The 12932-nt window shown below is 44.7% G+C and overlaps 1 protein-coding gene across 2 annotated transcripts in view; it reads right to left on the reverse strand.

Moving 5' to 3' along the window:
• Positions 1–12037, reverse strand: part of LOC146617681 (pleckstrin homology domain-containing family G member 3-like) — a 34552-nt gene extending 22515 nt beyond the window's left edge. The window contains exons 1-3 of one of the 2 annotated variants that reach the window (XM_085372355.1): positions 6322–6481; positions 5124–5186; positions 3572–4044 (exon numbers count right to left, since the gene is read on the reverse strand). In XM_085372355.1, the coding sequence (XP_085228481.1) occupies positions 3572–4044; positions 5124–5186; positions 6322–6481 (696 nt within the window). Of the gene's footprint in view, positions 1–3571; positions 4045–5123; positions 5187–6321; positions 6482–11988 lie in introns of those variants that run through there. The other variant, XM_085372356.1, reaches the window with a different exon arrangement.
• Positions 12038–12932: the final 895 nt, after the last annotated feature.

The following is a 12932-nucleotide window of genomic DNA, read 5'->3' on the forward strand; positions in this document are numbered from 1 at the left end:
GGCTGGACAAAGCTGGACTGAAAGACAGCACAGAGGCACTAATCATGGCAGCACAAGAACAAGCTCTGAGTACAAGATCAATAGAGGCTGGGGTCTATCACACCAGGCAAGACCCCAGGTGCAGGCTGTGTAAAGATGCCCCAGAGACAATCCAGCACATAACAGCAGGGTGCAAGATGCTAGCAGGCAAGGCATACATGGAACGCCATAACCAAGTGGCCGGCGTAGTGTACAGGAACATCTGTGCCGAGTATAACCTGGAAGTCCCGAGGTCAAAATGGGAGATGCCCCCAAGGGTGGTGGAGAATGACCGAGCTAAGATCCTGTGGGACTTCCAGATACAGACGGACAAAATGGTGGTGGCTAACCAACCGGACATAGTGGTGGTAGACAAACAGAAGAAGACGGCCGTAGTGATCGATGTAGCGGTTCCGAATGACAGCAACATCAGGAAGAAGGAACACGAGAAGCTCGAGAAATACCAAGGGCTCAGAGAAGAGCTCGAGAGGATGTGGAGGGTGAAGGTAATGGTGGTCCCCGTGGTAATCGGAGCACTAGGTGCGGTGACTCCCAAGCTAGGCGAGTGGCTCCAGCAGATCCCGGGAATAACATCGGAGATCTCTGTCCAGAAGAGCGCAGTCCTGGGAACAGCTAAGATACTGCGCAGGACCCTCAAGCTCCCAGGCCTCTGGTAGAGGACCCGAGCTTGAAGGATAAACCGCCCGCAGGGGCGTGCTGGGTGTTTTTTATATATATATATATATATATATATATATATATATATATATATATATATATATATACACTCAACAAAAATATAAATGCAACACCTTTGTTACTGCTCCCATTCCCCATGGGATGGACGTAGAGACCTAAAATTCATTTCAGATACACAATATAACCATCCCTCCCAAACAGTGGTCACAAATCAGTCCAAATGTGTGGTAGTGGGCACATCTGCTTTATTGAGATAATCCATCCCACCTCACAGGTGTGCCACATCAGGATGCTGATCTGACATCATGGGTAGTGCACAGGTGTACCTCAGACTGCCCACAACAAAAGGCCACCCTGGAATGTGCAGTTTTTTGTGCTATTGGGGGTCTGGGGACCCAGAACCGGTCAGTATCTGGTGTGACCACCATTTGCCTCATACAGTGCAACACATCGTCGCATGGAGTCTATCAGATTGTCAATTGTGGCCTGTGGAATGTTGGTCCACTCCACTTCAATGGCTGTGCGAGGTTGTTGGATATTCGTGGGAACTGGTGCACGCTGTCGTATACGCCGGTCAAGCACATCCCGAACATGCTCAATGGGTGACATGTCAATGGGTGAGTATGCTGGCCATGCAAGAACTGGGACATTCTCAGCTGCCATCTGCCCTGAACAATGTGAACCATGATTCATCCGTGAAGCGCACACCTCTCCAACGTGCTAGACGCCATCGAATGTGAGCATTTGCCCACACAAGTCTGTTACGGCGACGAGCTGGAGTCAGGTCAAGACCCCGATGAGGACGACGGGCATGCAGTTGAGCGTCCCTGAGACGGTTTCTGACAGTTTGTGCAGAAATTGTTTGGTTGTGCAAACCAATTGTTCCAGCAGCTGTCTGGGTGGCTGGTCTCAGACGATCTTGGAGGTGAACCTGCTGGATGTGGAGGTCCTGGGCTGGTGTGGTTACACGAGGTCTGCGGTTGTGAGGCCGGTTGGATGTGCTGCCATATTCTCTGAAACGCCTGTGGAGACGGCTTATGGTTGAGAAATGAACATTCAATGCACGGGCGACAGATCTGGTTGACATTCCTGCTGTCAGCATGCCAATTGCACGCTCCCTCATTGCTTGTGGCATCTGTGGCATTTTGCTGTGAGACAAAACTGCACATTCCAGGGTGGCCTTTTGTTGTGGGCAGTCTGAGGTACACCTGTGCACTACTCATGATGTCCGATCAGCATCCTGATGTGGCACACCTGTGAGGTGGGATGGATTATCTCAATATAGCAGATGTGCCCACTACCACACATTTGGACTGATTTGTGACCACTGTTTGGGAGGGATGGTTATATTGTGTATCTGGAATGAATTTTAGGTCTCTACGTCCATCCCATGGGGAATGGGAGCAGTAACAAAGGTGTTGCGTTTATATTTTTGTTGAGTGTATATATATATATATATATATATATATATATAATATTCTGTAACTGTAACTTCTGTCGGTGCTGTGCTTTTGGAAACTGAATTTCCCAGAGGAACCCACCCGAGGGATTAATAAAGTTTTATCTTATCTTTCTGTTTGATTAAATATATCTATATTCCATATGTTTGGTATTTATTATTGAGGTAAGTACATAAACACATTTATTGTTTTAAATAAAAGTGATTACGTAATTATGTTTATTTTTATAAACTGAACTTTAAAATCTGTGTATCAGTTTATGTTTAATGTGTCAGAGTTTACTTGATTTTTAAATATTTAAAAAAAATGGAGAAAACTCGTATGTCTGATGTGTTTACTGATTTCATATTACATATTCTATCTCACTTAGAGCTTTTTTAGAGCCTAAAACTTGTTATTATTTTATTATAAGGACAGGTCTTTGTTATTCTCTGAAACCTTGGTAAATAAATCATAATAAATATCTGTTAGAGTATTTCCGTTTTTCCGTTGCTCCTTCACTGGTTTGTTTTTTGTTTTCCTAAGTCTTTTAAACAGCCTGGTTTGATTGAGTCGTACTTCAGACACTGAAACAGGTGCGTGCAGCTCGGTGAGCCTGTTACATAAGCAGCTAATCCCATCACTGCAGAACGTCTTAGCTTGTTAATTATAGTCTGGCACTGAGTCATGGCCGGGGTAACGACTGACACCGCGAGCTGTCCTCTGTACGTGGAGATGCGTTCAGGAAACGCGTATGTTTCACGAGCCCAAAATGTTCAGACTAAGAAAAATGGGTCAATTTTTGTCCTGAGTGCTTTCAGAATAGAAATGAAATGTTTGAAGTTCAGACAGTTTTACCTTGGTGAGTTTAGATTAAAACTAAAGGATGAGAAGCTCATGCATCAGCAGCTTAAAAACCAAACCCTGTCCAGCTCCATGGTCACTGATCATCGTTTGAAAATAAGACCCCAAGGATGGAAGTGTTTCTACTTCATGTTCTACACCATGGAAATGATCCTGGGATCATCCACCGCCACCCTCTGTGGACATCCAGGTGTTTTCATGAGATCACAGACTAGACTTTCAGAGAAAAGCTTAGCGCCTGAAGTTACTTTAGAGATAGTTTCAGGATAAAGCGTCAAACCATCAGCGAGCGTGATCAAAGCAAACTTGACTCGTCCTGAACCCGCCGCTAGCGAGCAGCGATCGATGTTCCAGGTATTCGGCAACAGAATTCCAGGAACTCAGGAGGTGGTACTGAGTTAAACTACCAATGAGAATAAAGGATATGGTTGGACAGGTGGCTACCTAGGCAACCACAATGACCAACCATCCACATCAGTGAAAAATTTGAGCCCGTAGAGCCCACACCTGTTACCATGACACCTATAGGGTCACGCAGTTAGGTAACTCACCTCCACGATCATGCGCAGATCTCTCACGTACATCCTCTCTGTCTCGATGATCTCCATGACGACGCGGTCTAGGTAGGTCAGCTGAGGGTTGGGCGCCATGCTGGCGCGGATAAACGGTGAAGCCGGCTGCCGGCGGCTCAAGGTACGACTCGCCTTCCAGTCTTTGTTGTTGTTGTTTTTGTTGTGAATGAAGCTCCGCCCCTTCCTGTTGGGTTGGGGGCTCGACCCCTGGAGGTCTGCAGCGACCTCCTCGGGGCTCAGGTTAAGGTTGATGTCAGGGTCCGAGGAGGAGCTGGTGATAGATGAAGGCAGCGCAAGGTTGTCGTCTCTGGAAGATCCAGACCCGGAGGACAAAGTGGAGATCAGGCTCACGGGGCGCCGGTAAGATGCCAGCAGGTCGGAGGAGTCGGAGGGTGTGGACGATGGAGCACGCTCATCGCTGCTGATGGAGGCGGTGGACAGGCGGGGGGACTCTGAGGAGGGGAGGGAGAGAGATGATGTCACTGATAGCAAACTTCTACATCATCACCTTTCACAATAAAAGCACTGAGGTTTTTCCACTGTCAGAGTGAGAGCAGAGTTTCACAATAAAAGCTTGTGTAAGGAGAAGTTAGAACATGATGAATGTTTGTCCGCAAAGACAGATAAAGCAGTGTGTTATTTTGGTCCTGGAGTCTGAATTCACTTTGAGGAAACACTCACGCCTCACATCCACAGCTGCAAACATCTGCACAGGTTGTGGCCTATTAACCACACCTGAGGAATGTCAGGAATCCAAATGTGTTTAGATGTTTTTACAGTGAAGAAACAGTTTGTACTGTGTGAAGCAACTGAACGAATGAGCAACATTTCAACATGTACATGCGGGCTGCTTGGCTGGGAATCAAATGTTCAGGAACTGACTCATCAGGTGGTTCGAGCTCCGGGAGTTTCAAAGTGAAACGCCTCAAACGCCCATTTCTTCCATCGACCTATAGTTCCTCTGGTGTCCAGCATAGGCAGCAGTGAGTCAGTCCCCATTGACTCCCATATTAACATAAACATGTTTACAGCCTGTAAAAAACACTTTGATCTATCTTCAAAACACCTGTAGTCAATAACTCACCTGTTTAGTGTATGAAGACTGAGAGTTTGCATTATCAGGGGCGTGGCCTCTATGACTTACAGGTGCATGGTTACACAGATGGGTGTAGCTGCTAGCTGTCTTATTTGTGCTGTTTTATCCTTTAGGATGAGTTTCATGATATCATCATGACAATAACAACATGGCTGCTGTGCAGTTACTTGCTGATGCTGGCAGATGTTTACAGGTATGACACTGTGAGAAAGTGGAAGCTACACATTCGTGTTTCATGTATGTAACCAGATTCTCGGATCAGGTGTTCAAGCATGGTCCAACCAGCCAATCACAGCAGGTTCCCACAGACTCTTTCAGTGAAATCAGCATGTAGCAGATCAGCGATAGTCATTGATTCCTTTTGGATTAATTGGTTTAGCTTCATTGACAGATTTCTTGGAATCGCATACTGAGAGATTTGGTTGGCGCACGTACCGGCTAACCAGTCCTCTGAGGGTTTGGCTAAATATCTGAAGAGCAGCGACACCGACAGTCCACCTGAGACACAGACACACACATTCAACATGTGGACGACAACAGTAGGACAGCAGAGTGCTCCTCAGACAGGAAGTTCCTGCTGCCACCGTCTCTGATGTTCCCATTAAACATGCACAGAACTATCAAACCTGACTTCAGAACACAGACAGAGCATGCTCCCCAACAGGTGGAAAAGCAGGCACACAAAGGCAGGGGGTAACCAGCTTTCGGACCTGTCCTCTCTGCTTCGCTGCACACACATTACAAACTGCACTTGAACACAACAGCAGCTCAGGTCTGAATCATTTCAAACGGATCCTCTGTCCAATACTCAACAAACTCAGACACAAACACAGTTTCCTGAATTTCCTTCAGAATAAAAGTCAGTTAAAAGCCTTTAATGTGAAGCTGTGGGTGAAGTAAATTAACCCTGCAGGACTTTCAGCGGGAGGATCAGACGGACCTCTTCCGGCTCCGAAGAGCAGCTCAGCCGGAGGGTTTCACGCTGTGTTCACTTCCTCCCACATGACAGGAATCTCAGAAGCCAAAACACAAATCCTCCTTGAGAGGGAACACAGGAGAAGGAGGGGAGGAGGAGTGCGTGTTTGAATGAAAACAGCCACACACACACACACACACACACACACACACACTAGTCCGTTAGCTCTTTGGCTTCCTGCCATTCTGCAGCCAGGGAGGCGTTTACTCACCAGACAGGAAGGGAGTGAGTTTATGGATATGATATGAGGCCTGGTGGGCCAGTCACAGCTCAGAGTTTACATTCAAACACCTTCAAACACACACAGGGTTGACCTTTGACCTCTGCAACCGTTGGACCAACAGGAAGAGCAGCTTTTCTAGGACCCTGACCAGAGTTTGAAACCAGAATAAAAACTCAAACAAACAGGAGAGAAATGTGCTGAAAACATCTGAAACCTCTTCACCTGCTCCGTTTAACACCTGTGAAGAAAAACGTGTTTGTTTAAAAATAAATAAATAAATAAATAAATTATCCACTCCGCTCATAGCTTTAACACTAATGAGCTTTATTCAAACCTCTGACACTAGAAAACAGTCTCTGAGACCTCACTCCATCCAAAATGCTGCATCAGGAAAAAAGTCTGAGATTTTCAGGGACCATCTGACGGCGACTCACCAAACCAGCGGCGCACAAACACTCGTCTGAGCCGCCGATCCTCCTCCACACTCCTGAAAGAGATCTTCACCTGTTTCTCTGAGCAGAAACACCTGACCACAGCTACATCGCCTCCTCCTCCTCCAGTCAGACTGCGCCACATGCTCCTCTGATACCCCATTGAACCTGAACGCTGGGCTCAACAAACGTCCTCAAAAACAAAAAGCGGATGAAAGAGAAGAGGTTGAGTTTTCCTGCAGCTCTAAAGTGCCCTGAATGCCCCACATCTGTAAACTGTGACTGCAGAGCTGAACAGAAACATGAGGAGGAAGAGGAGGAGGAGGAGTTACAGGAGGAGGAGAAAGGGCAGACAGCAGGAGGAGTTGCTGAGGGGAGGAAAAGATTTAAAAAGTGAGGAAGATGAAGGTCCTTCCTCCTCTCTGTTTGGGTTCAAATGAATAAAAAAATATTTAAAAAAAAAAAGAATCACAAAGAAACGCTAGCAGAGGGAGGAGCTACAAACTGACCTGACATGAGCCAGAAATACACTAGAGGGCGTTACCGAGCAACCACAGAGACTCGGGATCTGATCAGAAACATCTGAACAAACACAAGAGCTCACGATTTAATGATGACATGCAGCAACACAGACACAACAACACGGACACAGGCAGCAACATGGCAAAACAGACACACAACAACACAGACATAAACAACACAGTCACAGACACACAACAACACAGACACACAGGCAGCATCAAGACATCACAAAACACAACATTACGGCAACAGATACACAGGCAGCAACACAACAACACGGCAGAACCACGGCAACCTCGCCGTCGGCTCCGATTTACTCGTCGCTTGCAGGTTGGCCCTGCCCCTCTGGACAACTTTAATCACTGTACTCGACTGAGTGCCTTCCTCTGCGCCTCCTCACACACTTTCTCTTCAGCTCTGTTCAATGGGACCTGAACTGCAGTCTGAAGATTACCCAGCTGCACCTGAACTCATCACTGATGTCATCCGTTTCTGTTCATAAAAAACTTTATTAGCATCATCATTTATTTTAGGTCCTCTTTTATTTCATTTTAAAGAGTCACATGTTTACTGGGGATGGAGCCTGAAAGACATCACTGAGTGTGGTTTCATTTCAAATACAAACGGAGCTCTGTCTTAACCTGCTAGGAACTGGCGTCCACATATGTGGACATCACATTTGTGGGATGTCTAGACCAAAATAATACATTCTGCTCTACAAGGGCTTGATATCCAGTTACGAAGACAGTATACTGCCACTGTTCTATCAAAATTTAAAACAAATGTCCTCCTATGTGGCTCTCATTTCTCTCAGAAACAAAAATCAGGTCAGTCAGAATTATAAAGCACTTTGGGTGCCCAGAAAAGCGCTATGTAAATGCAATCCATTATTATTATCATCATCATCATCATCATCATCATTATTATTATTATTATTATTATTATTATTATTATTATTATCCCCTCCATTTCCCAGCTGACCTGAAGTAACCACAAACCCTGATCAGCAGATGCTGAATGGAAACACAGCGATTCACAGCGTTTCCATGAATCAAACGTCCCTGCAGCCACGAGACGTTTAGGGTGTGAAAATTCAAAACATATTATGGAAATGGAAATGCTTTGAATGAACATTTACATGATCCGAGTCACGTTCGTCCTCTCCAGCACGCTGCGTAGCTATGAATAATTGGACATCATCTTCTCCTTGTCGCTCCTTCAGCTCAGCGAGGTCAGAGCTGAGATGTGTCTTACTTTCACTGACATTGATGGCTCAGCTCCAGTTTGAATGTTTTTATTCCTCCACCTCCTGCTCCTCCATTTTGTTTCGGTCTGTTTGTTTGTGTCCTGAAGCGTCTCGGGGGGGGGGGGGAATAATGGCCAACTGTTCTTGAGACACAACGGAGCCGTTTAACCACAGTGTCTCGCCATGATGCCACAGACACACGCCACTTGTAACCAGCAGGGGTGGACAAAATATCAGGAACAGGAACAGATCAGTGCTGCAAGAAGTGTGACACTGTGAGTCGTGAACGGCAGAGTTACGGTTTGTATCATACAAGAAACATGTGTGAGAGGAAACAGTGAGTGAAGCATTCATCACGTTGAAGGTCCTGATCTGTGCAGCTTATCCTCTTTTAGAGGAACCAGATCTGATCTTCCTAAAGATCCTTCAAACCTCACACAGCTTCAGCCCAAAGTACTAAAACTTTTTATTGTTTGTTGTGATGAAAGAAAAATGTGTGAGTTCAGACAGCAGGGGTGCTGCTGCTGCACTAGTCAACATCAACTAAAAACCTTAGTTTCCTGATATGTTATTTTTATTTTGATTAGGTTTTTTTTAATCTGCAGACGAACACAGTACAGGAAGCTGAAGAGCTGACTGGCTAAATCTGTCTCACGTGTGGCGTTCCACAGGGTTCAGTCCAAGATCCTCTGATGTTTCCTGTTAAAATATTTCCTAATGTAACACTCAGTACTTTGTTTTACTGGTTTATAAAAAAAAATCTGACATCTGAGATGACTCATGATTGGCTGCTTTCACACAATAACTTAGGAAGTGGTGTCTGAGGATATGCATCACTTCCTGTCAGAGTGCTGAGTCAAACAGCAGGTAAACAAAACATCTTCTCCCTCTGCGGGGAAGAGAGTAGGATTAACGTGGAGCGTCATTGTTCCTGCACACCTCGAATGCCTCATTCTAACAGGAATAACCCCTCGTTTCCCATAAGCTCCTTTCACCTCCTGAACCCCGACCACAAGCACGGAAACAAAATCTATAATCTGTCGGTGTGATCGATCAGCAGCTGCACAATGAACAAGTACAGTGACATTTACACCTACAGATTAATCATCTCCTTATTGATAAGCATGTTTCCTCAGCTGGAGGCGTGTGTGTGTTAATCTGGAGTAATGGGGATTAAAGTTGTGAGTTAATCCATCACAGATTACACACTGGAAACAACAACAGGAGAAGCAGAGCTGAACACTGTGGACCTGAGCCACTGTAATCTGCACAGGTGAGCTCACTTTAAAACACCAGCAAAGTATAAACTATATTCCGCACAGTGGCCATACTCTCAGGTACGCCCAGGACTACTGGCCTCACGTTACCTGTTACTCAGACTCACACCTGCTGACAAACAGCTTTATTTGACGTGTTTTTCTTAGCTGATGTCGGTGAGCCTTGTGGCCAGTCGTCACTCACTTCTCCCGTTTTTAATAATCTGGGTAAATGTTGATGTTTCACACTGTGATGAGGCTTTCAGTGATTACCGTGCTCAGGGTTTCTGTTATTGAAGAACTCCTCTGATGTTCTAGTTTATTCATGTATGAGTATTTAGGTCAGTCGTCCACGGAGACAAACCTGCTGCACACACACTGAGGTCTGACAGACAGCAGCTAGCACATGTTCATACCAGCGTTTCATGAACATGAACATGCACAGCTCTCTGAGTTAGAGCTGTGGGACAGACGGCCTCACGCTTACTCCACTGTGTTTACAGAGAAGTTGATGGTCCACTCTGATCATCACCGCTGGTCTGAGGTGTTTGATTCTGTCCATGATGGACCAACACCTGCACTCTGGTTATGTCTGTTCCTCTGGGCTCTGTTCAGGTGCAGCTGTGCTGCCCTGTTCTTTCACAGAGGAGAGGCTTTCTCCCGTGAAGTCCTTCCAAGCAGTCGTACCCGTTCAGTCTGATTCTCAGAGTGCTGTCATGAACTCTGACCTCAGAGTAGCAACGATGTGCTGAAGTACGTTGTAGTTTCTCCACCTCAGAGCACGTCAGTAAGATCCAGCGAGTGCGAACAGCCGGACTCCAAACTTCACCTCCTCACACACAGGAGCCAGTCTGAACCAGTCCTGTGTGGACCAGAACTGCCTCAAACCAGTTTAAACAAAGCAGCATGATGATGTCATCGCGATAACCCCACCACCTATCTTATGCAACACATCAGCTGGTTCCCATAGTGATTAAGAGGCAGGTGACTTGAGATCATGTTCAAGTCTGACACACACACACACACACACACCTCCTGCTGGGATCAAAAATAATCAATAAGAACTACTCGGCAGACTGAATCTAGAGACTTCAGTTCCCATGATGCTCTGGGGCATGGCTGCCACATTCAACTGGTTTGAATCACACAATCAGGTTTAATCAGCATGTTTTCTACCTGCTGCTCCTACACGGAGTGATTTGAGTGGCTGTTAAACAGAAAGGTAACCTTCACACAGTTGTTTCTACAGCTGATCCAAGTCAGAGACCAGATTCCTACACAAAAAGCTGAGTCACCTCTGCAAAAAAAACATCTCTCAGCACTTCACCCTTCACTTGCAGAAACACCTGAGATTTGTGCTGAAACTCTAGAATCCCAGCCTACCTTAAAGGGAGCGAGAAGCAGAACCCAAAAGAGGATGTCTCCAGACCGAGTCTCTTCAGGACTGCCAGGTCTCACTGATCCACCTGCCACCCTGATGCCAGGGGGTGGAGCCTAATCTAATTAGGCTCAGAGTAACGTGGAGCACCAGATGCCACGTGCTGGTGACTGACCTGCCCTCACACACACAAACACACGTCTCATTTTGATAGCTTAATGAGGACATCTAATTGACATAATGTTTTCCTGCCTAAACCTAATCATAACCCTGACACTAAAACTGCATTCTGAGTCTCAAAAATGTCTTCAAACCCATGGGGACAACCGTTTTGGTCCTCATAAGTAACTGTTTATACAAAGACACACACCCTTACCCACACACACACAGTCTCTTTCATTTCTCTTTGTTCAGGTTTAGTTTTAGAAACATCACTCTAATTTTTTATTTATTTTATTTGTTATATTATTGAAAATCAGATTATTGTAAATATTAAAAAATATATTAAATGTTTTAATTATTTATTATAATTATTTCAGTTATTTTTTCTTTTTATTTATGTGGGACCTTTATTTATGTTATTATGTTTTTTTATTTATTTTTTTTCACTTTTTCAATTCATTTTAATACTTTTACTTTGCGAACTGTAATTTTGTACATTCAGTGTTCTTCATTCTCAGGTTTTTATGTTATTGTTTACAGTCATTAAATTAATTATTAAAAGATTTGTTTTTATTATTGATGTTTATTTTCTTTTTATCATGAGTCGGTGGATGTTTGTTGTTTGTGAACGTGGCTGATTTTAATCTTGCTTCTGCTTTTTCACTTTTTGCTCTCCTGCAAATCGGAGCACCGCGCCTCGAAGGACGCAGCGTTCAATTGCAGCTTCGTGTGCGTGCAAACAGGAAACAACAGGCCTGACGTCACTCTGAGGACAGACAGCCTTTGTCCTCCAACAGTGCCGCCAGCTCGCTCCAGCACGCAGAAGAAAGACACCTCACATCCACTCTCGCCAACAAAGACTCATCTGTGGTTGACCAGGACCAGAATCAGGACTGGGACCAGAACCGGGACCAGCAGATAGTCCTCAGGTCCACCTGAGGGAGTCTCACAGGGACACCCTTCTACAACTTAAATAAAGTTTTTGCCAACTGGAGCAGCTCCAGAGAGTGCCCCTACAGAACGGGAAGTCCAGATGCGTTCAGGGAGCTCGTAATTTAAGTCAGAACTAAAACCAGGGTCCAAGAGGAATAGGAAGAGCGTCTTACCTTCATCCATGGGGAGATCTGAGGAGGAGCAGAGAGATCCTTCAGGCATCACCTGCAAGCATCCACGTGCACACACACACACACACACACACACACACACAGGAGACTGATGAAGACCTTCAGCTGTTTAACATAAGCGGCAGCAGTCAGTACGTGCATCATCTGGTGATGGAGGAGGTCATGTGATCAGACTCACCTGAGTGTGCAGAGTGATGATGAAGGCAAAACAGAAACCGAGCAGAGTGAGGACTGAAGAACTGGACCGACAGAAACCTGCATAGACATCAGGAAGTGACACGATTCAGAGTTCACCTGTGATGCATCCACTGATTCCTGTGTGATGATTTTATGTATAAAGCTTTTGAAGCTTCCTGTTCACAAACTTATTACAGTTGTTATTTTTACTGCTCATCTGACTGTCCACAAACTCAAATATGAACATAAGCACCAACAAATTCAATTAAAAATAATTTAAACAAAATATAATATAGTAAATAATTTAATTAATGACTTTGTCATTTCTTAGGTTAACAAAATGACTTGTGTGGAAAAAAACCCAGGATTTAGAAATGTATGTATTCAATGAATTCAAATTTTTACTCTTACAATTCCTACAAAAATAAATGAAAATTTTAATAATTTAATCTGAAGTCTTTCAGCTAATTTCAGTTATTGGATTTGGTTGATTTGATGAATCTAAGTTATTCATCAGAAATAATTCATTAATAAAATGATTAAAAAAAAGAAAAAGTCTCATTCCTCAGGCAAAGAGACAGAGCACGTGCAGACTGCGGCACTGCGCAGGTATGAACCTTGGATGGTTTCCATGGCAACACATGAACGCGCACTGGTCGACTTTCCTGTCATGGTTTTCCAGGTAAGCCTGATTTGAATAAAGTTTTGCTGTTTATAACCTTTAGATGAACAAAAGCTCAAAGTGTTTA

Source organism: Diplotaxodon limnothrissa, linkage group LG15 (genome assembly GCF_057381915.1).
Source record: "Diplotaxodon limnothrissa isolate DT_005_m linkage group LG15, D_limnothrissa_male_GT1.1, whole genome shotgun sequence".
Taxonomy (NCBI): Eukaryota; Metazoa; Chordata; class Actinopteri; order Cichliformes; family Cichlidae; genus Diplotaxodon; species Diplotaxodon limnothrissa.